The sequence below is a fragment of the Brachycentrus maculatus genome, unplaced genomic scaffold, assembly GCF_059751285.1.
Source record: "Brachycentrus maculatus isolate JH-2025_06_01 unplaced genomic scaffold, ASM5975128v1 h1tg000175l, whole genome shotgun sequence".
In the NCBI taxonomy this organism is placed as follows: domain Eukaryota; kingdom Metazoa; phylum Arthropoda; class Insecta; order Trichoptera; family Brachycentridae; genus Brachycentrus; species Brachycentrus maculatus.
In genome coordinates this window covers 1,864,098-1,890,401 of record NW_028280927.1, presented here as the reverse complement: position 1 = coordinate 1,890,401, position 26,304 = coordinate 1,864,098, and the positions used below count along the sequence as shown (strand labels likewise).

The 26,304-nt window shown below is 31.0% G+C and overlaps 1 protein-coding gene across 1 annotated transcript in view; it reads left to right on the top strand.

Annotated features, from left to right (window-relative positions):
• Positions 1–15,856, top strand: part of LOC148308174 (uncharacterized) — a 57,161-nt gene extending 41,305 nt beyond the window's left edge. The window contains exons 5-7 of the mRNA XM_088262225.1: positions 248–364; positions 10,193–10,277; positions 15,160–15,856. Coding sequence (XP_088118351.1) covers positions 248–364; positions 10,193–10,277; positions 15,160–15,250 — 293 coding nt within the window. The 3' untranslated portion in view covers positions 15,251–15,856. The remainder of the gene's footprint in view (positions 1–247; positions 365–10,192; positions 10,278–15,159) is intronic.
• The last annotated feature ends 10,448 nt before the right edge of the window (positions 15,857–26,304 follow it).

Here is a 26,304-nt window from a genome sequence, read left to right as displayed (position 1 = left end):
TGATTTCACTATTACTCAATTTCGCTCACGGACGTTCGCTTCTTCAACATAGATCTAACTTATCTTTCAGGGGTATTAAAAATATATATATCAAATACATATAAGTACACAAAGTAATATTTATTAGTGGCTGAATTAGCTAGCACTATGTAAACTTAGTAAGGGAGGAATGGAATGTTACATTTTCTTAAGAATTGAATTGCTCTTTTTTGAGAATAAGTTCAAATATATTATTTTTTTGTTCCAGGTGTGTTGAGCAACGTGGGGCAGTACTTCAAGGGGCTGCAACAGCACTTGGAGACGCTTGCTGATGATCCTGAAGACAACCAAGCTCCAACCCCAAACTTAAACCATCATTTTTTTGGTAAGCTCTCATCACTTTTGCAAAGAAACATTTTTGTACATACTTCATCAACATTTCTGTTAGAAATATGTAATGTATCGAAAACCGGAAATACATATGATTTATGGGATAAAGAAAAATATATACCTATTCGGACACTCAAAAATATTTAGTTGACTGATAATGATGCCCCTTATCCGAGATGTGACTAATGGGTAACTATATTATTCGGTTAACCAATTCAGATGGTTAACGTTGCTTTCTCTCGGTTTTTATTATATTCTAGTTTAAATTTTGGATGTCATATATATTTGATATAATGAAATAAAAACAATACAGTTTTTTTTCACATATATTTTATTTGATCAGTTACTGGGTTTCATCAATACTGACATCAGCAGTCTGATGATGTCGGTAACGATGAAACCTGGTCATTGGAACAAAAATATAGTTGTTATTTTATTATATAAAATTCAATTCCACCAATAAATATTACTACAAAATTTAAATCAAATATATTAGAAGCTAGAAATAGGCAATACGGAACAAATGAAATAATGGAAATTACTTGAGTCATTTTATATTACTCGAAAGAAATTTTGTAACATTAATTAGTTTTTACCATATCGTTGTAATATACGAGTGTGTAGAAAGGAATCTTTTGATTTACTGTAATTAGATCATCCTGGAAGCAGATTATCCGAAATGATTTGTACTAACCAAATCACTAAAAACCAATGTCCCAAATTTATTTATAAAAATAATGCATAATATAATTTATATTTGAAGCACTTACTTTGTGATTTTCCATTTTATCATTTTATACTTAAAATGTAACTTTGTTTTAAAATCACAAAAAATATTTTATTATAACTTAGTTAAATGTCTACCGGTTTCGAAACTAACCGCTTCTTTATCAAGACTGATTAATACTAAATGTTTTTGCAGTGGGTAAAAAGGTTTATAGTCACAACTCTGTTTCATTTCTGATAATTTTATTTCTGACAATTTTTATTGTATTCTTGCCAGTGCCCTTCATTATAATCTAAAATATAATGTATACCCACACACGGTGAAAACCAAATGGCGCCTATACAATGCCTGCATATGTCCTGTTCTCTTATACGGCTGTGAAACATGGCACCTTACAAGGGCCCAGAGCAGTCGTGTACTAAGCTTTGAGAATAGGTGTTTGCGGAGAATCTTAGGCGTGCGGTGCTTTGACTTTGTGAGGAATGAAAAGATAAGGCGTAGGACGCAGCAAATCTTGGTCACAACTGTCGTCAAGAAAATGCGATTCAGTTGGCTTGGCCATGTACTCCGCATGCCTCCTGAGAGCCTTAATCAAGCTTGCCTCTTTTACAAGGCATCAGGTTCGAGCCGCCCAGGACGACCACTGCTGACAATTCGTCGGCAGTTCTCGTCAGAACTTCGGGACGCGGATCTGACTTGGGAGGATGCAAGGGAGCTGGCAGCCGACAGAAAAGCCTGGAGACAGTTTGTGGACTCCATATGCTCCACCTAGGGAGCGTATATGGTTAATAATAATACCCACACACAGGCCGCGTCTTTGAGGAATCATTTTTTGTATTTACATTTTGTATTTTTTTGTACTCATTTTTATAATATATTATGAAATGCAAAAGAATTTAAAATAATAAAAAAATACATAACTTGAAGCTTCAAATTTTGAGAATAACAGCTTGTTAAAATAGTTTTCTTTTTCAAACTTTTCTTTTACATACTGTAAATTGCAGTTAGTTTAGTTAGTTATCCATAGTAAATTGTTTACTAGTATATGACCGATCCAATTATGTTTTATGCAAAGGTAGATACCATTTATTTGACAATAAGGAAAAACATAGCCTTTTTATTGATACAATATTGTTATTCAAGGCACCCGCCCTCTGAAATGAAATTACCCTTATTTCGATATTGTTTCTTTTTATGTTAAATGTCGCCCTTTTTATTCAGCACTGTAAACGTTTTAATAAGTGGCTTAAATTCACTTATATTCAAAGTTTCAATTTTATTTATTTATTTTATACTTCGCCTTCATTTAGGAAAAGGGTAATACGAGCTTTTGAAAATTCAGATTTTGGCAATGGTTATTCAAATATATATATATATATATATATATATATATATATATATATATATATATATATATATATATATATATATATATATATATATATATATATATATATATATATATATATATATTTTTAATCCAACGAACGCGTGTAATATGTTCCTTTACTGCATTTTGAATAAATAATTAAATAATCTAACTTACGGGTATATTCTATGAATTTGTTTAAAGTTATAAATTCTATAAACGATTTGTAACGACAAGTTGACAAGTCACAATGTATATGAAAGTTTAATAAAAAATTAAAATGATATTTTCAAGCGTTTCCTAGTATGTTTAATAAAACAAGTACCTAGAATATTATATAAATAATTTTATAAAGGTCTCTTCAACTACAAAATTTACTCAACTCAACCAAACATAGTGTCGAGAACTTGCGTGTGAAAAAAGGTGTAAATTGAAGCATAAATACAACTTCCGAAAGTTAAGTAGTGTAATTGTCAACCACGGGCAGAATGGTGAATGTTACACATGTGTTAAGTGATCATTTAAACTAGCCTCTGACAGTTCGTTAATCCTATTAATACCCAGACTCTCTTATTCTTCTTCATCTATGTTGAGATATCAAGAAGTCTTGTTTTTTCTTGAATGTTTTTTTGCAGATACGAGTTCTTTGTGGCAAATTTTATAAAATAAAACTATAACTACAATTTGAAACACTTAATAATAGTGGCTAAAAACAATGTTTTAATTTGAGTGTTAATGTTAAATCAAACACTGATGTTTTGAGTCTACTACCAAATGAATATAAGTATAAATATGTACCTACAGTCCGCCTCCGTAGTGTAATGGTTAGCACGCTCGGCCACCGTTCTGGAGGTCCCGGGTTCGATTCCCAAGGGGGGTAAAATAAATATAAGTGATTTTTTCACTGTCATATTTATTCAATATTACCCTGGACTGGTACCTGAAGCGGAGGGCTGATCACCTTTCCTTCATGTGTAAACGATCAAGATAACACTGCGTTTATATGACGCAGTGCCCTATGCACCATTGGGGTGCAGAAAAGGGTTTTATTATTATTATGTACCTACATCCCCAATTATTGCCTCCCATAAATTATTACTGCACATGGTAAAACTATTACCTCAGTACCTAGAATTGTATAGGACCGTCAGTCCATTTAATATTTACCTTCGTTTGAACATGCCATAACAAGGCGAAGCAATTATCACGAATTGATTTTTATGTGTTTTTTAATAATAAAATACAACTTACTAGACTCAAAAAATCATTTTTTGATTTAACATTAAATACATAAATTAAAATCTAGTTCTACAAATTAAACGCCAAATCTATAAATAACAATGTTTTAGTTTTATTTTAACTAACTAACTAACTCACCATCACGCCGCTTCCTAGCAGGGGTAGGCAGAGAGAATAGAGCACCACACCACTCTGTCCTTGCAAACATTCTTCGCCTCTTCCACGTTCATGCATCTCCTCATCCATACCTGCCGATTGTTACGACTCCTAACCTGACCACTTTCAAGTATTTGGCATACCTGATTGTACCATGTTTGTTTCGGTCTTCCTCCGCTTCTTTTCCCACTAACATTCTCCACATAAATTTGTTTTACCGTTCTTTCCTCACTCATTCGTTCTACATGTCCAAACCATCTCAACACACCTTTCTTACTTTTATCGATAATGCTTATCTCAGCGTTATTAGTTTTTTTTTTTTTTTTTTTTTTAGTTTTATTTTAAACATTTTATATCTTATTTTAAAAATTTACAGTCGAACAGTATGTAGTCCTGTTATTGACATATCTATAGGTATAAATAATACTTGAATAAGTGTACCGAGGGTCCTGCGAGTGACGTCAAGTTTGCAGTAAGGATGTAGCCACAAATCCTCGAGTTCACTGGTCATTATTTCCTTTGTGGAATGTCAGCCCACAATCGTTATCCTCTGCCACTAAATCGCATTGACTTCCTAATTCGAAGGAGGCATCCGATAACTCAAGCACAGGATAACAAGAAACCTGATAGTAGCTACATCTTTGAGTAACGGATAACGGTAATGACTCCTCTAATTTGTAACTTCTCATTAAATTGGACGTTTTAATCGAGAAAGTTCAAGTATAGATGGGATTCTCGCAATTTTTTTTTATCTAAAGATGTTTTATACTAAAACTAGGACTAAATTGTCATGTTGACAGGTCACCGATACGGATCTTATTTCAACCGGATGGAAATTCTACCAGTAAACAGTAAAAAAAGCCTTTCGTGCACATATTGAAAAAATAACTATTTGAGTGTGTCCAAATACTTGTTCTCAAATCTGGATTATCTCCAATTACAGGAGTTACTTTTCATTTGACGATCGTCAGCCCCGTAAATGCCCAGACTTCTATATTCTTCTTAAAAATATGAAAAATAACTCCTGTAATTAGACACACTCAAAATGTTATACGCAATTTTTTACCAAAAGAACAATATGTGTTTTTATGCCAACAAAAAATCGTTAATATCTTGCCAAAATTCAAAATTCGCAACCATTTTTTAATCTTTCGATGAGTCCGATATGATGATGTATGAGATGAATGGTCGTCACAGGAACAATAGAATTCACAAAATGCATTAACGGCAACTGATTGCCTTCCCAAATCGGCTATCAGCGCAAAAAGAGGAGGTGAAGGGACCTCATATACTCGATACCCAACAGCTTTTAAGCTCAGCTTATCGTACTTCCGTTTGATGTGGGCATGTAGGTACGTAAATTGATGAACCAGCTTTCCCGGAACCTTTTCATTAGCCCCCCTCGCCTGTCAACACGTACGTCAAATAATAAACGCGTTTTATTTTCACGCCGTCAAAACATTTTATTTAAATTCCAAATATATGTAACATATTAACCCATCGGCATACCGGACACCATATCTTATTTTATCTAAGAATATTTTACATTCGCATATCAGCCACTCGTTGTAAGCCACACCTCCGTGGGTAGTTCATATTATAAAGATACTTCCGTGTGATATCTATTATACAAATCAGTGAAGAGAACTTGAGATATTGTATTATTTTATTATTATTTCTTATTATTTTTATAGAAATTTATTAAAGGCACTTGACCAAAGATGTTCTTGTAAGGATGTAATTATCCTTTTGGTTAAAATATCAACTTATCAGTTAAAATTCTAATATTAACATCCCAGGCATAATGTTTTACCGAGTTATTTTTTTAACTTTTCTTGTCAATTCATCACATTTCTGATCTAGACACTCGATAAAATATGGGCGCAATAGTTATATGTACCATATTTATTGTTAAAACAGTAATATATTTGTGAGACAGTTTATTTTTTTATAATTCGGTTGAATTTGAACGCCTTTAACGTTTCAAAAGTATGAGTCACATGATTTGTTGGACTGATTTATACCACAAAAATCAATTTGTGTAGTGCGGCTACCTTTTTTGCATTTGAAGATTATTTCTACTTATTTTTTGACATCTCATCAAAGATGAAGAAGAATATGGAAGTCTGGGCATTTGCGGGGCTGACTGTTTTGAGTGATCACTTTACACACGTGTAACATTCACCAATTCTATTCATTATTGACAATCACACTACTCAAATTCTTGGAAGCTCTATATATATATATATATATATTAACCAATTTCGAAGCATTGTTCTTAATTCACTAGAACTTCACTACAGACATCTATTGGTGAGATGAAAAGAAGCTTTTTTTGAGCAGAAACTCTTTTATTAGTATGTGAGGTCCGATTCTTTGGACACACTAAAAATGTAGTAGATTATTTCTACGTTTGTTCTCGTTTTATCAGGTGCAAAATATTAGCGCGTCATTGTTTGACAAACCATGTCACCTCTACTTCGGGCGGGGCAACTTTACTTTCGGGCATACCTACATTAAATCAGTTTTTAGTATATGTATTTTTAAAACTGATATGCGGATGGGTTAAAGTCTAAATATATGTATGTTACATATTAAAACCGATCCGCTTTGTTCTGCGTGCCTCGAATAGCCCATTTTTATTCGATTTGCTTGTAAACATGATCATGCTGATTTGGCGATATTTTAGTGACGGCTTGCCGTGGGCGTCATTAATAAAACGTATGGACCTGTCAACTGTCTTTTATATCCTGAATTTGCTGAACGCACTCTAGGACAGGCGTTATTTGAAACCGGAACTCGTTTGATAAAAATGGATAACGAATTATTAAACGTGCCACAAAATAATACAGTACTTTTTTATTTCCGAGAAAGCGAGTAAAATTATCTGTAATTTTAGCTACCTAAAAATACTAAAAATATGCAATATTACGGGTGTGTCAAGATTTTTACAGGTATCATAGCAAAGAACTTGATAAGAAGGAAGTATATGAAAGTCCAGACATTTTAAATAGCGGTAATAAGTGAACAGATATGTATATTTATATACGTATACACACACACGCCTGTATAACCAGCCAATAACAGAGGTCTCGTTAATGCCAAGACATCAATAATGCCCTGTAATAAATTTATTCTTATAACAAATGATAATGCGTGCATTTTTTTCATAATGATAGTTTTATGATTTATTTTGCACTTCGATCTTTCGTGTTTTTTTTATGGTTCTGCTTAATTCGACAATCAAATTAACGATGGCATATTCCACATAAAACTGTATTTTTTGTAATCGCAGTTTTTAATGTAATTTTTTTGTAATTGCAGTGCGGAATGCATCGAAACACGTGTCATTAGAGATTTTAAGAAATTGTTGTTTTTACTAAGCAAAACTTAAATTGTAAATGAATAGATTTTACCACAAAGTGCCGAATCAGTTAATGACATTAAAATCTACTTTTACTAGCTTTGTGAATTAAATTAACTCTTTAATTGTACAACAATGTGCTTAAAAAATATTTCCAAATTAATCGCTGGTAGAGTAATATATATTCTCTTTTATTCCATTTTTCCATTTACAAACTATTAACGACATACAATTAAAAAAAAAACAAATAAAAAAAGAATTGGAACTACAACGGTGTCTCAGGAGGCGCACTAAAGCGGTTTAGCAATTCTGACGAACGTTATAATAAGCAGTAGTTATGCTAAATTTAAATTCAAAATCATTTTGGCGAGTCAAGAGTTCATAATTCCTCTGGGGAGAATATTCTCGAATAAATTAGTTATTCCGAGAGCAATACACGTGTAATGTAATATTATCGTCAATTAGTACAACGTAGACATTAGGGATGCAGATGGGATGTTTGTCGAACTAACTACTTAATTCTGTTGCGTTTGTCTTCCCTCAGCCGTTTTTCACTAATTACAACTTCCCCTTCAATCTTCCTCCTGTTTCTTGCCTTACACTGCTGTGTATGGCAGACGTTCATCCTCTTGACATTTGAGAGACAGCATACAAGTAAACTACTCGTTTGTGTGTATGTTTCTTGTCTGTCAAATATCAAAATTTTAACGTTACAAATATTGTATTATTACTATTATACGAATTCAATCAAATAAAGAGCGCCATATGGCATTTGTCGAATATGTGATATCCAAATTAATTTAGATAGTTTTAAATTTTAATTTATTTATATCAAATTATATGAACTTTTGATATAATTCGTCCTACTCCCTTTTTCTCGGATATGCGACGTCCCTAAAAAGTGTTTATAGCTGAAAGATTTATATGTACATATATAATGGTTTCGTTATAAGAGATTAATTACAAATAGTTAATATGAGTCTAGGAATCTAGGATCAGCAATAAATTTTAAATATATACATTGGAAAAAAACTATTTTATCATTAATTATATAAAACATTAAACCTTGAGTATAAGTCCCTCTCCAAGCACAAGAGCTCAGTCTCTTTTTTGGAGAGGCACAGCGAATCTAAAACATTAAGTTTGACATATCGCTCACTCCTTTCAAGAACGTAATAAATAAAAAACTTGATTTTTCAGGAGAACGTTTTTAAAGTTTAAAAATATAATACAATGTTTTACAAATAAATATCAAGCCACTTTTTGAACTTTTTACTGTGCAACAGATCTTTTTAGGTAAAACCTGAAGATTTTTTCCCCATTTTAAAAATATTAAGTATATTTAAATAAAAGAATTAAACAATACCTTTTCTTCAAAATGTAAAAACATTTTCTGCCCTGTAGCGGGTAAATATTAAGTTAAAAATATGCCTCTTTTTCTGGGATATAGTACATTTTCTGGGCATTTTGAAAACATGCACAACTGAAAATTGTCGATTTTTTATTTATGACGTTCTTGAAAGGAGTGAGCGATATGTATAAATGTTTAGAAATTGTATTATGTTGTACTTAAAAATGTAACTACATTAAACAAATAACTATATTAAATAAACATGAGTCAATTTCGGTATCCTGATTTTTCTTTTTCTTCTTTGTTAGCCGTCTCTTCACTGCTGGATTTAGGCCTCTTCTATTTTTTTACAGACTTCTCTTGTTTGAGCAATCAACTTACTACCCGCGACGGGGATAATTGGCTTATCTTTTCTGAGATCAGCCTATTCCTCACTTCATGTCTCCACCCCAAGAACTCTGGATGCCCATCTGAAGGGCATGCAAAACCTGATTAGTGATTGCATTTGACACTCAACATTCATCGACATTCATCATTCATCGACATTCATCATTCATCGACATTCATCATTCATCGACATTCATCATTCATCGACATTCATCATTCATCGACATTCATCATTCATCGACATTCATCATTCATCGACATTCATCATTCATCGACATTCATCATTCATCGACATTCATCATTCATCGACATTCATCATTCATCGACATTCATCATTCATCGACATTCATCATTCATCGACATTCAACATTCATCGACATTCATCATTCATCGACATTCAACATTCATCGACATTCAACATTCATCGACATTCATCATTCATCGACATTCATCATTTATCATTCATCGACATTCTAATACGGATCACTTTCACAAAGTCTTTGATTTTTTCTCGATAACCTATTGTAATAAACGATGGAGAAAAAAAAACAACCCTAACTCACAACCGAGTACAAAGTCCTTAACCACTACATAGAAAGACGATAACACAATGCAGTACCAACATAAAGAAAACAACCTTATTATGCAGCACCTTTGATCCAACATAACCATTTAAATATCACAAGCAGGGTATTACAACAGAAGCTGGAATAGTCTTGGGAGAAATAGCACGGAACACTGTGTAGCCATATACATGGACCTAATGTAGAAATCAGACACCTAATGGAAAGAAAACTAACTAACTTACTAACTAACCATCACGCCGCTTCTCCGCAGGGGTAGCCAGAGAGAATTGAACGCCACACCACTCTGTCTTTGCAAACATTCTTTGCCTCTTCTACATTCATGCATCTCTTCATACATACCCGACGATTATTACGACTCCTGACCCGGCCGCTTTCAAGTATTTGACATACCTGATTGTGCCAAGTTTTCCTCGGTCTTCCTCTGCTTCTTTTTCCAACTACATTCGCCTCATAAATTTGTTTAACCGTTCGTTCTCCACTCATACGTTCCACATGTCCAAACCATCTCGACACATCTTTCTTAAATGGAAAGAAACAAACACAATATGTGAGACGTGCCATACAAGACGGAATACAGACACTCTGCCACAGGAAGAAGAAGAAGAATAATGATGAGATGTTGTATCATTTGTCGCGATTTCAGGCGTCTCGCGCGGCGGTCCCCGGCCGGCAGCTACGGCTGCGTACCTGCACGCGCTGCGCTCTCACGGACCCTCGCACCGCATAAGGTCAGTGTGGCCCGCACAGCATGAATCCACTCCGGCACGCTACTACAAAACGTAACGTATCTACCTCACCTCCCCTTTCGCTTCTAGACTGCCACGTCACTGCTTCACTAGCTCTGCACGCTCATCTTGTACTCTATTCCATACATAACCTAGAATGCTTTTTTGTCAAATACCAATCCCCGAAATTGTTCAAAGTACAAGCAAAAAGTTTTTATTAAATATAGGGTTATCCAAAAAGAAGTTTCATTTTGGTATATTTTAAGATAAATCAATGAATATTTATTGCATTGTTAAGAAAAAAGTATGCGATTAACGATGGAAGACGATATCAGCCAAATGGCCGCCACACGGCTACGGCTGCAGCACCATATCCTTTTCATGAAATTTTCCATGACCTATTCGCACATTTGCAGCTGTATGTCCACGATAACTTCACGAATTCCATCTTTAAGGTCTTCAATCGATTGAAGAGCATTGGCATAGACCTTATCTTTTACGTGGCCCCAAGGAAAAAAGTCTCAAGGTTTTAATTTAATAACAAGATCTCGGGGGCCAACTGTGATCACCTCTTCGAGAAATAACACGGCCAGGAATTTTTTGTTGCAAAATTGCGATTGTTTCGTTGCTTGTGTGGCACGTAGCGCCGTCTTGTTGAAAATAAACGTCGTCCACATCAATATCTTCAAATCCGGCCATAAAAAATCATTAATCATAGCTCGATAGCGCAATCCATTCACCGTAACAGTTGCGCCAGCCTCTTTTTCGAATAAGTAAGGTCCAATCACACCGCCAGCCCGAAAAACCGCACCAAACAGTGACACGTTGAGGGTTTCGATTCTTACATCACCAAGTTGTCCCAACAGCTCAATTTGACAAGTTTCACTATTGCTGGCCGAGAAGGCGCTTCACGACGACCAAAAAGTGCTTTAGTTTCACGAACTGTGATTGCAAAATTTTCACCATTTCTGTAGTGAATTTTAACAATTTCAATGCGTTGTTGAAGCGTGTATCGTTGCATTTTTATTAATCGCGTTTTTACTTGTCAAATGTCAAAAGATGACAGCTTCAAAAGTGGCAGCTGCCCAGATAGCGGGCTGTTCAAAATGAAACCTCTTATTGGAAGACCCTATACAAACACCTTACCAAGAAGAATGTAGTTCCTTTTAAACTGTAGAATAAGAGTATTGTTTATGACTTAAATATAGAAAAAGGCTCGTATAACACTTGCATCCTAATGTTATTTTTTAGTGTACGTATACTTATGATTTTTTAGTGTGCATACCACAATAAAATATTAATAACAACCTTTATTTTTAGAAATAATAATATCATCAAAGATAACGAAACATGGAGTCAGAATTCTTGAATATTAATAATGGAAAGTAATCTGACCATGGTATTTCCCCAGCAACGCCTGAGGCAAATTCCCTGGACCCCATATCCATATCAACGATTTGCCTAAATAATTTAATTTATTTTTATGTATCAGTATTTTTGGTCCCAACTATAATAATATGTATCTAATATATTTTAATTGAAGTTTCTCTAGTGTCTATCATCTAACCAATAGCATTTATGTACATGTGTAATATAATCATCTCCTTCACATCATTTGATGGTTTTTCATAAATAGAACATCTTTAAAATTAAAATTGATATTAATAATTTCCTCTTTAAAATTGAGCATCTTTGAATATAAAACTAATGAAAACATCTCCTTCACTTAGTTAAATAGTTCTTCATAAATAGAACATCTACAAAATTTTAACTAATATAATAATCTCCTTACTTCATTTAATAACATTTCATAAATATAACACCTGTCAAAGTTAAACTAATATAATCCTCCCATTCCCTTAATTCGATAGTTTTTCGTTAATAGAATATATAGAAAAGTAATTACCTCTCCTTGTAAAAAATACGCCTTCTCTCATAACTTTTAAGAAACGTCTGAGACATTACTATTTATCATTAGAATCCTAACTGTCCATCAAACCTCCTCCCTTAGTTTTTCCCTCTACCTACTTCCCTAATCTCCCTTTATCCTTTGCCCTCCTTATTATAATCTTTTGTAATTTATGATATATTTAAATGTTCAAGTATTATCTACCCTCTGATTGCAAACAGCTATATATGGTATCAAACGTTTTGATCAATATCACTAGAATGTTTTTGGTTGGTTGGATAATATTGCTTTTTAGCAATAAGACCGCTAATGTACTTCTCTATTTTCTGTACATGAAGTTTAAATTTAATAAAATAAATAAAAATAAAACTAAGAGAATCATCTACTCATTCAATTTGATACCTTTTTTTATAAATAGAACATCTATGCAATTAAAACTAATCGACTCATCTCCTTCACTTAATTTTACAGCTTTTCATAAACATTATATCTATGAACTTTCAACTAATATTGTCATCTCCTTCTCTATAATATTGTCGTCTCCTCGACTTAATTTGATAGCTTTTTATAAATAGAACATCTTCAGATTTTAAAAAAGTTATACGTCAAATTAATATCACAGAATTCGCTGTAATTTTAGAATATTTACATACTTGAAAAACAATTTCAGCACATGTTTTCAAATGATTATACTTCTATCCAACTTCCAGGGTACAAGAACGGTAAAATAAATATTATTTCTTTTCATTTGACGAACTTTGCGAGGAAGACTAATGAAATTTGTATTAGTTTTTTCCCTAAACACAGTATGAATGACAATGAGTGAACATTAAATACGTAATATCTTTAATATTCCCTTAATGTTCACAGTGACCCGGAAAATAATTGTATTGAAATTCTTCAGAATAAGTTTTATGCTTAAAATAAAAATGAATTGTAAAAGAGAATAAATTTTCCGAATTTGACAAAATAATAAACTTTAGCTCGATCGTCCGCTCCAATCGATAAAGAGGCAAATAAAAAAAACGTAATTCATTATATTTCTATGGTATTTTCTTTAAGGCGTTATAATCGATAGCCCGCAACAAAAGTTTCTATAAGCCTACGTAACATTTAGCTTAATTGAATTTATTGCTTAAAACACCTTTTTTGTATTGAAAAAAATATTTTTCTTCGAAACACAAATATAGTTTTAAAAAGAAAACAGTTATTGAAAGGTAAGGAGTTTAAAAAATCAAATTAAAAAAAATAATGTGCGCGGAATACACGTATAGCTTCTCGCGCAGCAGGTTTACGTACTGAATTGCATATTTGAGAGTACAGCCTTAATAACTGAAAAATTCGTCATTTATTAAGATAGGTATGTTCCGTTCTTATCCTCATGCGCACCCAATGGTGCATAAGGCACTGCATCAAATTGATGCAATTTTAATTATGTATGTTATTTTTATGAAGGCCAGGTGATCATTCTTACTCTACAGGTACTAGACTGGGGTAATTTCAAATAAATATTATTAGAAAACACTATTATTTTATGAAAAAAAAATATATTTTGACTCCCCCTGGGAATCGAACCCGTGACCTCCAGCATGGTATATAAATGTGGTGTGGATAAAAACACTATAGAGGCGAGACAAAATAGAATATGTAAATACCGTTTAAAGTTTTTGAGAAAACCATTTTTAAATACGTTAAAATAAGTATGAAACCGTGCCCGAAACCAAAATTTATTTCTCAGAACGATGTGGGCGTTATTTTTTCGACATTAAAATTTTCAAAAATTATGTATGATCCATTCATGTTTTATCACGTTATGGCCATAATTGTTTTATATTTATGTGCACATCATCTCTAAACACTTCCTCCGCCTCCTTTTATCTCATTGCTCCACTAAACACGATACGTGACAAATCCAAATTTCATTCATAACTTCCACTCATAAACTTGGAAAAAGTGCCCTTAAATTTTCACATCCACTTAATATTTTCTTAAAAAGTCTGCTGAAATGTTTTATATCAACCAAAGCATCAATATTTCCAAAAAATTGCTCTTATTTATGTGGGAATAAATTAATATTGAATGTTTTATATGTGGTAATAAAACGTGCTTTAAATTTTCTGCTTTTAAAGAATGCATTTGCTGTATTATATTTCCATGTATATATATTTTCTTAATTTTGACTGTACAGCATTTGACAATATGAAAACTAAGACAAACGTCATGTTTGAAGCTAACAGCACCCAAAGCCCCTATTTTAGAAGCTTGTCTGGAAGAGAAAGGCTACAAAAAAACTGCGCAATATCTAGATAATAAAAAAACATGGTTTTAGCTAGAAGAAAGAAAAACTCACTTATTGATCATAAACTTTGTACATAATAATTAAGGTAAATATTAAATGCAACTCCCATAAAAAAATACCTAGATAAACTGAACATAAATATTTTAACTAGCGGGAATCGAACCTTGAGATGCTAGTTTTCCAGTATTTAAAAAAATCTTTCGAAATGCGAAGCAATACTAGTTATAATTAAAGATGCTCGAATAAATTTTTGAACTTATAAACAAATTTACTCAAAGTAAACGCAGTCTCACCCAACCGCTTGAGAAGATAGACACTCGACTACGAAACTGGCGTCGCGGTTTCGATTCCCGCCAAGTGCAAAATAAATTCAAGAATGATTTATTTTCAATTGGTCTGGGTGTTTGTAATGTATTTTCACATTTATTTTCCCTATCCTTACTATCCTACTTCCAGACAAGCCTCTAAAAGAAGAGGCTTCGCGATTTCCTAAAATTCAAAATTTGACCTTTCTAAAAAAATAGTTCGTTTCATATTGCTGACGCTTTAGAGTTTTTTTTACTGTTTTCATATGCCCTTCTGTATGCTGACTGTTAGCTGTAGCACCCTGGCTTACCCATGCACCGCAGTTTGTTAATATGCTGTGTAATTCCCTTGACAGCGAGTTCCCATTGCAGATCGTTCGTAGAGGACCCCGGCCCTTTGGAGCTCCGTGGGGCTAACAGCCACGACCCCGCGCTGCTGTGGACCGGGCTGGGGCGGCGGTAAGCGCCCCCTCGACGCGACCCGACCCTATTCTTAGACCCTTCAAACTGGAATGGACGACAAATTACCTGTCTCGTGACTCCCACAGAAACAGCCCTTCAGCCTCGTCGGCCGGCGAGCAAGATGGGAAATGTGCTATTAGAGTCACGCATCCCCTCAAACCCCCAATCCCAAATAACCCAACTATTTTTAGATACGTCAATCACAACTTAACGAGAAACCATGTATCCATCTCATGATCTCAGATCTGCTGCTAATTATAATCTATAACTCAAATTCACCGTTGTCACTTCAAGCTACGTCGAAGATTTAAAAATCAAAATACATAAAACGCTTGTGTAAGACCACTTTTTTGAGTTTGATGTCAATTATATGTTCACTTGTTGATGTTCTCACAATCTGAAGTTTTTGAAACTTGTCGTGTTTACATTATTATACTCAAAAATGTAGTCACAAGCGTTTTTTATTTTATTTTTTTATATTTCAATCATTATGTTATTTAAATCAGTAAATAATATTTTGAAGGAATACCCTAGTTGATCGTATATTGAATTGATTTCCTATTTCATGTTTCCGAAAACTTAAACGAGAGGAATATACATAATAATAAGTTCGTCAAGAATCCAGTGTAGAATCTTTTTTTGTCAAAAACTGAAAGTCTTACACAAATTGTGTAATAATTCTTCTAATTCCTCTTCTTACCCAATTGTGCAAGATCAGTGAATCAGATCGCATATGATCGAGATACTAGATCTGTAATGAATATTACTCAAATATGGGAATGAAAAGGGAGAAAAGTAATAATTGCTAGTTTGTGCAACTTGGATACTTGTAAAACGTGTGAGTTCCTTGACGAAATATATGGTATATGACATCGCTCACTCCTTTCAAGAACGTCATAAATCAAAAAAACTTGATTTTTCGGGAGATCGTTTTTAATGTTTAAAAATATAATATAAATTATTAAAAATAAATATCAATCAACTTATTGAACTTTTTACTGTACAACAGATCTTTTTAGGTAAAAACTGAAGATTTTTTCTCCATTTGAAAAATATTTAGTATATTAAAAAAAATAATTAAACAATACCTTTTCTTCAAAATGCAAAAACAACGCTTTCTGCCCTGTATCGGGTAAATATAAAGTTTAAAATATTCCTCTTTTTCTGGGATATAGTACATTTTCTGGGCATTTCGTAAACAAACACAACTGAAAATTGACGAATTTCGATTTATGACGTTCTTGAAAGGAGTGAGCGACATGTTCTTGGGAACTTTATAAGCGGCAGCGGATCTTAACTCAATTAAAATTATGTGGTCGTGAATCTCTATAGAAAATAACCGAACCTAACCCAACTCTCTACAGAAACACTTTGAAAAGGGAAAGAAAAATCCTCTGTTTATCACAAAAATCAATTAATGTTCCCCCCTTACTAGTTTCACGGTCCCAATGGCTTTAAACCTTTCTTCTTGTTGCTTCTTTTTCTTGGGTAGACAAAAAGAAATATTTCTATTTAGGCCGTGAATCGTCATATATCACCGAACCTAACCTAACTAACGCAATCCTATCTGACGTTAGTAAACGCAGGTTAGGTGAGGTCAGGAAAAAACAATCTTTAAATCATACTTTTAATTTTAGATTGTTTTATTTCTATTAATTTTTTATATGAATATTAAATTATAATATTTTAGTTCCTTATTAAGTATATTTTATGTATGTGTTGTGAGTAACATGTGTGTATTTAAGAGGATTTGTGTTTATTATATATATATATATATATATATATATATATATATATATATATATATATATATATATATATATATATATATATATATATATATATATATATATATATATATATATATATATATGCAGTTTTTTTATTGTTGCCATCTCTTCGTTAACTCAATTTAAACATTTTAAATTAACCGGTTTTAATTAGGCCCCTTAAAGATTTTCTTATATGTGCAAAATAAACTTGACAACTTAAATTTAATGTACCTGATTACAGGTTATTATTAAATTTAAGGTAAATGTAATTATTAAATTTGTTGTAAAAAAATAATCACTTTTAAGTATTTTTTTATTCTTCCGTATTTATCAAAAATGTAACAGATACAGCTATATGTAGATGTTTATACCTATTTATTTTAATTATAAATTCGAGTAATGGGAGCACTATCGGAACTGTACACTAAAAACTAAAATATTCAACTGTCTCCATATGTGGCATTAAAATTGCAATTTAAACAACGTTCTAAACTATGATTTTCGCCAATAATTATATTTATGCTCTGAACACCCTCAAATATTTATAGGTTTTCATACAAATATATCAGATTTATTAAACCTTTTCAAATGTGAGAGAATACTTAACCTTTATCTGTTCACTATTATTAAACATAATTTTTAGTTATTAATTATTTGCAATCTTATTAATGATAATTTCAGTTGCATCCTCAAAAATATTGTGATTCTGCAATTTTTATTTTCTATTTAAAATGGTAAATACCACTATGTTTATCTTAAAACCTATTGTGACACGTGTTTCGATACGTTCAGTATCAATGTCAAACATCGCATGTGAATCTTAATTTAAATTTGTGAGTTTAAACACGTGTCACGATAGATTTTACGAAATACTGGTATTTACCGAGGAAAAGATAAATATAACCACAAGGTGATGAATCAATTTTTTTTTTAAATGTTTGGCCGCGTTCATATCGTTGCCGTGATGCATGCAGCCCGCAGACCACAGGTCGGATACGCCTGGTAGCTACGCGATCAAATGAAGCTTAATATAATATACTGAAAATCCAATTACCTTAGGGAAAATAGCCAACCCCTATACATTGTTCCGTTCTTTCATTCTTTATTTTTTAAAGTCTAAAATTAGCTTCCGTTTGCGTCTACCCCTAATGTAATATTTCATGTTTTAATTGCGGTTAAACCACGGATGAGCCCGGACTTTTGCTGAAATAGTCTCTTCCTTGAAAAAGCTCATTTTTACCCTTTTTTAGAAAAACTTTTGATTTTTAAAAATAGCAAAAGGCCGCGATATATAAATTTTTATTAATTATGTTTAAAATTTTATAATTTATTTAAAATAATGAAAAATTATATATTGCTTAAATTCATTCACGTATTTAGAATAATACACGTATTTTTTAATTGAAAATAATACAAAATAATATTTTGAGTATAAATTTTGCGTCTCCAAATATATATGCATAAATTGTGGTAATCCCCGAGAGATTGTTACCACAGACGAAGAACTTTGTGGGAAGGGAATATACAAGTCCGAGGCATTCACAGGACTTACGACCCTGTTTAAGGCTTATGACTTGTCATTGACCGGTTTAAGTCATCAGTTTACACGCTGTAACATTCACCATGATTAAACTTCCATAATTAATTACTGAAACCCAGTAAAAAGGGTTACCCCAAGTAAACGAGGGGATGTTCATTATTTGTATATTTTTTAAATTATTTTTAAAGGATTTTTAAATTAAATTTTACTTAATTTTTTTTTTAAATACCTTATATTCCACAAAGTGAATTTGTATTAGTCATTATTATTTTTTAGATTAAAATAAACAATTACCTGTCAATATATACCTAAAACTTCCATTCTCACTTTTTTCAAAGGTCTTTGCGACTTTATGAAAATATCAATAATAAATATTTGTATGTGATATACACAAGAAAAAACAAGATAAACTTTTACTTATTCACAAATCCGCGTTTCTCCGGTTCTTTTTACATTTTTACTTTATTATTATTTTGTATAAATATTTGTTTTAAATAAACCAATGGGTCCTGTCAAACATTGGCTAAAATAATATTCATATTGTTTTTTGACATCTCATCAAAGATGAAGAAGAATATGTAAGTTTGGGCATTTACGAGGCTGACGACCGTCATAGGCTGCTGTGAGTGATCACTTTACACACGTGTGACATTCACCAATTTTCTCCTTTATTAACAACCATACTACTCAATTTCTTGGAAGCTCTATATATATGAACCAATTTAGATACCTCGTTCTTGAATCACTAGAACTTCACAAGAGACATCTATTGGTGAGATGTAAAGAAGTTTTTTTAGTAATCAGATATTCTTAAATTAGTATGTGAGGTCCGAATCCTGGATTATAATCACATACATAATCCAGATTTGTAAACAAGTATTTGGACACACTCAAAATGTTGTAAAAATAATATTCACTTCGATGGTGTTCTAGCCAGTTTTCTATAGTATTCAGAATATTTATGCGATTTTTATTCGAATTATAATAATCCATTTATTCTGACCATGGTTAAAGTTTTATATATTTTAATAATAAATTTACCCAATATTTGTTTACAATAAGTAAGTAATTAACCTAATATTTAACTTTGGCTCAGTTGGTAACACTCCGTAAAACAACCCAAAATTAATTAAGTTTGGTTTATTGTATAATCACGTGTACATTTTTAAGCAAACTCATAAACCAATGTACAGCTATGGACAAAAGTACCGTCGCACTTAATTCCTATTGCATCCCTTAACATCGAACCGATTTTCTAAGGAAACCTTAGTCTTTTTACCCTGTATTTGGGATACTACTAGTTACCTTTCCATAGTATTTTTTTTAATATTCCAAAAATCTTGTTTCTTAAGTATTTTTTTTAATATTCCAAAAACTTGATGAAAATTACTAGAAAATGATGTGAATTACAGTTAAATCGTTTTGAAATATGAAATTTCGTAACGAATTCTATTCTCCGGGCCTTAATTACGTAGTGTAGACAAATTTAACGTTACTTTTATAGAAAAATAATTTTAAAAAAACCCTTTTGTGTTTTTGCGGTAGTTTTAGTAAAGTTAAAGTTATCGAATTGACATCTAGAGAACATTACTCGTTAGTAAATTTCATATTCCAAAATTAATATCCTCTTAAATGTGATGATTATACAATTAATCCTGGGTTTTTTTTTACACATTTTCTATTCATCGTATGCACTGTTAATGTTTAATTATGTTTATTTTAGTCTTCCATTTAGAATCAACACCCTAAAGATTCCATTAAAAAAAAAACAGTCCCAAATCTGGTCTGCAGACTGGAAAAAGGGAGCAAAAGGGGTGATTTAAATCTGACAAAGAAAACAGATTGAACGAAGCAAAATGAAGCAATATTCACGTAATAACAGCAAGAAAATTGTATCTACCGGCACTGAAAAATCTATCGTTTTGCGGCCGAGGATCGGACAATGTGCTTTCCGGTATTCATCAGATATGTAAACCAATAGAAAATAACGATTTGAATATCAAACGTAATTAATTATTGCCAAATTTCTCATTTTTAACGAGTGGGATGGTTTTTTCCGTATCCAGCGGTGTACATATAATCTATATAGAGACCAATCCGAATAAAATTTACCGAAAAAAGTAAACAGAAATTTTGTAACTCGCTTTTGCTTATGTCAATAAACCTTATTGAATTATTTTATGGAGGTGTATTTGAAATTGGGAAAATTGCCTTTGTGGCGCTACAGAATTAAATATTTTTTCAATCAAACCTCAGTCAATTCAATAAACGTGTATTCTCAAAGCGAGAATAGTAATCAATTATTATATACACGAAAAAAGATTATTGTTTTAACAATAATCAATAATTTGAACAATAATTTAAATAATAAATAGTGTATTAAGGGTATAATGCATGATTTAAAATGTTGACAGGAAGGAACCCTTGATTCCGTAATAGCCGTTTTCAATATTTTTAAAGAGCTTTTCATATATATTTTATTTACTATTTTTCTGATAACATATAAAGAGTTTCTTCATAATATTTTTTAAATGGTTTACAAATACTTTACCTGGGTTTTAAACATTATTTTGTAAGATAAACATTTGACGTTGGTTTAAATACAGAACAAATTCGGTTTACAAAAACTAATAGTTATTATTATTTTTTTAGATAATTTGTTTCAGTTTCGTATTAATTTCACCTTTAATTCATTTAATCACTTCTTTCTCAATAAAATGTGTCTGGACAGAATGACGTTTATTTTTATTATTTTAAAACATAAGTCAATCAAAATAATAGACTGATTTATATTTGTAATACTATGTTATATATTGAAATAATTATCAATATTCAGATTGAAACACGTAAAACTTAATCGGGACTTTTACATTTACATATTATTTATTATTAGGTACTATGGATTTCTTTTATATATTCGCAGCTATTTAAATGGTTTTATGTAATAAACATAATAGAGACATTAGAATTACAAGTATCAGGAGAATAAAATGTATGTGTAATATCTATGTTTATCGATAATTTAATAGCAAAAACATAAAATCCAATGATTTGTTACGTATGTATAGATTTTTAAAAATATCTTAATGTTATAAAACTAAATGAAAACTTACCCAAAACCAATCATTAAATGGCTGGATGATTGAAAATTCTATTTTTTTAAAATTATGTATCAATTTCAGATTATTTAAATAGTTCACATATAAAATATAACGAGATTTTATAATCTTTGTCTTGAATATGTGTTTGATTATTGATTTAATATTACTAAGAATTTTTTTTTTATTATTTACAAAATTATTTAATAATTTAGCATTACTATATTTACTTCCTGTAAAAAATGTATTGTAGGTTAATTATTTCTATTTTATTTTTAATAATAATTGATTATTATAGTTGTCTTTATAAAATACAACTTATAATATGTTTAAGTATTAAAAATACATACGTATGTGTTTGTTTTATTATGTAATGTAAATTTTAGTATGTAACCTCATTTATTACTGTTGATGAAATGTTCATGTCCCTAAATTGATGTCACTGCATCATCTTTGTCAAGTTTGAGGCCAAATAAAAATATATCAAAACATTATGCATTCAAATTGTCTTTATTTATTTGAAATACATTAATTTTCGTTGGAAATGATATGTTAGTGTCTATTTTAGTCAGCAAATTATTGCCGATTTAATCAGTGTAAACCTACAATTGACTAATTGGCTAACTACAAATTTTGGTATGTAAAAAAAATTATATAAAAAAAAGTTTGAAAAAGAAAACTATTGTCTTCTTCTTCTCCGTTTTAGTATTCATAGTAGAGGGTTTTGACCCTTGTTGAAGCAATAACTCTTCTCCGGTTATCCCTTGACTGCGCTGCACATAGCATTCCAACCGAAGTGCCTGCTGCTGTCTTAACTTGATTGGTCTATCACGTGGGGATCTTCCTCTCCCTCACTTCCCCTCCAGGCTAGTAAAAATATTGTAATCACCTGTTTTTCTCAAATTTTTATAAAGTTATGTATTTCAGTTTAAACAGCTGAACTCGCCTAATAAAATATTTCTGCAAATATACCAAAAGGACCTTATTAAAAATGTATTACACTGTGTGGAAACAGAGTAGTGACTATGTACCTTTTTACCCACTATTTACTTTTTCAAAACCCAATATTTACTTGTTTTGAATATTGAAAGCATTAACTTTGTGGGCCATATTGATATATTATTTTGAGAAATAAAAAGACTTTGTTTTTTGATCCACTTACATGTGAGTGGATCAAAAAAAACAAAGTCTTTTTATTTCTCAAAATAATATACACTATTGACTTTTTCGAAAAATACACAAACAAATTTTTAATATGTTTTATTTTTTAAATAAATTTGTAACGTTTTTTAGTGATTTTGGAAATACAAAGTACCTCGGATAAATCTGCTTCCAGGCTGATCCAATCCTAGTAAATCGAGGAATCCCCTTCTACATATATATAACAAGGATATGGTAAGAACTAAATACAGACTAAGTTACAAATTTAGAAAATTACTCTAAAGTTGTTTAAAATTATTAAAATTACCATTATTTTATCATACGAGTTTGTAGCAACATTGAATAATATATTTGCAAGTTTGCTAAACTGCAAATATTGATGACCAACTGTGCCTGATGCGGTATTATCTTGTTCCTTTATATCCCTGTAAATGTTACAAATGTTCAATAGGAACTAGCCAGAAAATAAAATAAAACAAATGCATTATTAGACCAAAGGATTTATTGTTAAGAATATTCATAAGAGTTACAATATTATGTAGTTTCGTTGGCCGCTCAATCATTTTGTGGAAACATTCAACCCATTCCTCGCACATCTTCCCACCGGTAATACGTAACACTACTTGAGACAAATACGCTTATCTTGGTCATTATAGAATACCTGTAGAGTAGAGATACATTACATTTAGGAAATTATAACCAATCATTTATTGTACTCACTTTAAACTATAATATGTTTGAAAAAAAGCCATAAAAAACAGTATATTGTAACATATACTACACATATTAGCTTAACACTGTTGTATTCTATTTATTATAATACTTAGATACAGTCAACCTAGGTAACTTTTTTATATTCATTTTGCAATTGCGTTTGTTTTTTATACTCGTATATGGGTGTAACATCTATAATTTTTTTATACGAAAGAAGTTTGAAGTCTGAGCATTCCGGGGCTTATGGCATAGCATTTGGCTGGCTTAAGTGTTTACTTTATACACTTGTGTAACATTCGCCATTCCAAAATTAAGGACCATTTATCGCTAATCAAGGTAATATTGAACACAAAGTCAAATCCTAATAATATTGTATAGATTTAATAATGTAAGACAAAAATATGTCCTTGAATCACTAAATTAGTTAAATTCTGTCTTTTTTTATCTAAACAAAACAATTCAGAGTTGAAAACATGTAAAAAAAATAGATATCATAACCAAATTAAAAGCGAAATTGTTCATAAACATGTTTTTAATATTCATTTAATCGTGAAAACACTTTTACTAAAGGATTAACCCTTAAAAACCAGATGATCTTAAAATAGATTTTAGAGTCGATGCTTTAGAAAAGATAACATATATATATATATATATATATATATATATATATATATATATATATATATATATATATATATATATATATATATATATATATATATATATATATATATATATATATATATATATATATATATATATATATATATATATATATATATATATATGTATATATATATATGTATATATATATATATATATATATATATATATATATATATAAATATGTATATATATATATATATATATACAGTATCTACTCAATGAATTAGGGCCACCCATTATTTTTTTGAATACTCTGAAATCTTTTGGATTATTATATTTATTTTACATAAATACTTTAAGTTTTCTATTGATATCTAATATCATGTATATTACCTTCAATAATATGTAAAATATACCTGGATCATTAAAGCCTTTACAAAATTTCAAACCCTTTTTCTGAGAAAGGTCTCTAATTAGCACAGGTAGACAGATAATTGAAAGTTCAAAAAATAGTCTTATCTCATTTATTAGTGAAGTTTCTTGAGTTCTGGTTGTTGTTTTGTTCAGAGAGGTTATATAGTTATCGTGTTTTGTGAAAAAAACTTAATTTTTAATTTCAGTTAATAAAGTATAAAATTTTTTTGTAAACACAAGTGTTTTTTTTGAAAAGGACAAAATGGGAAAAAGTAAAGACATTTCCGAGGAAAAAAAGTCTAGTGTTATAGTGCTACTGAAATTAGAAATACTATCTAATAGAGAAATTTCAAAAAAAGAAAACGTTTCTCGTCAAACAGTGGACAGAATTTCAAAATCAATAAAAAATCAGTCACCCGCCACCAGCAATCGGCGAAAGAACTGTCGTAGGATTAGAAAAACAACACCGAGGACTGATCGAAAAATCGTTCAAAGTGCCTTAGAAAACCGTAGTGCATCAGCAAAAACATTAAAAATAAAATTGGAAGAAGAGGGTATAAATATATCGGTATCAACACTGAGGCGACGTCTTTACGAAGTAAATCTGAAATGCAAGCGCCCTGTAAAAGTACCAAAATTGACACCACGAATGAAAGCGGATCGATTAAAATGGGCCAGGCTACATCGAAATTACTCGGTAGATGATTGGAAAAAGGTATTTATTTTAATTGAATTTTCAACATATCATTTTAGTAAATAAACTTATATATTTGAATTAAACTTAAATTTTCATTATTTTTCAGGTCATCTTTAGTGATGAGTGCCGGTTAGAAGCCGTGACAGAGAGCCGTCGATTCGTCAGGAGAACACCAATGGAACGTTACAATGAGGCCTGTGTGGTAAAAGTTATCAAACACCCCCCTGCAACAATGATATGGTCATGTATTATTAACAATTTACCTGGGCCGTTGTTTTTCGTGGAAGGAACAATGAACCAAAATTCCTATAAGCAGGTCTTCGAACGAATTTTATTGCCCTTCTACCATACACTCGACCCAACAGAAGGTCCATACACCTTCATGCAGGGCCAGGACCTTGCCACCGGGCTAAATCAATAATAAAATTTTTGTCTAACAAAAATCTGCCTTTGCTCCCCTGGCCTGGAAATTTTCCGGACCTTAATCCTATAGAAAACGTATGGAGCATGTTAAAAAATAAGGTAAACTCATTTCCAAATCCGACAGTAGACTGTCTAAAAAAAAATATTCAAAAAATTCGGTCAGAAGACGAAGAAATAAAAAACATGATAAAACAGTGCATTTTAAGTATGCCAAAAAGAATTGAGGCAGTTATTTCTGCCAAAGGTGGAAATACTAAATACTAACTATATTTATATGAATATATATGCATAATTTAAGCGTAATAAAGTGTTCATGTGTAAATAAAATTCAATGTTGTTTTATTCAAGGTTTTCTCTGAGTTATTCCTGTTTGAATTGAGAAATTGCGCGAAATTCTGCGTGGCCCTAATTCATTGAGTAGATACTGTATATATATGTATATATATATATATATATATATATATATATATATATATATATATATATATATATATATATATATATATATATATATATATATATATATATATATATATATATATATATATATATATATATATATATATATATATATATATATATATATATATATATATATATATATATATATATATATATATATATATATAT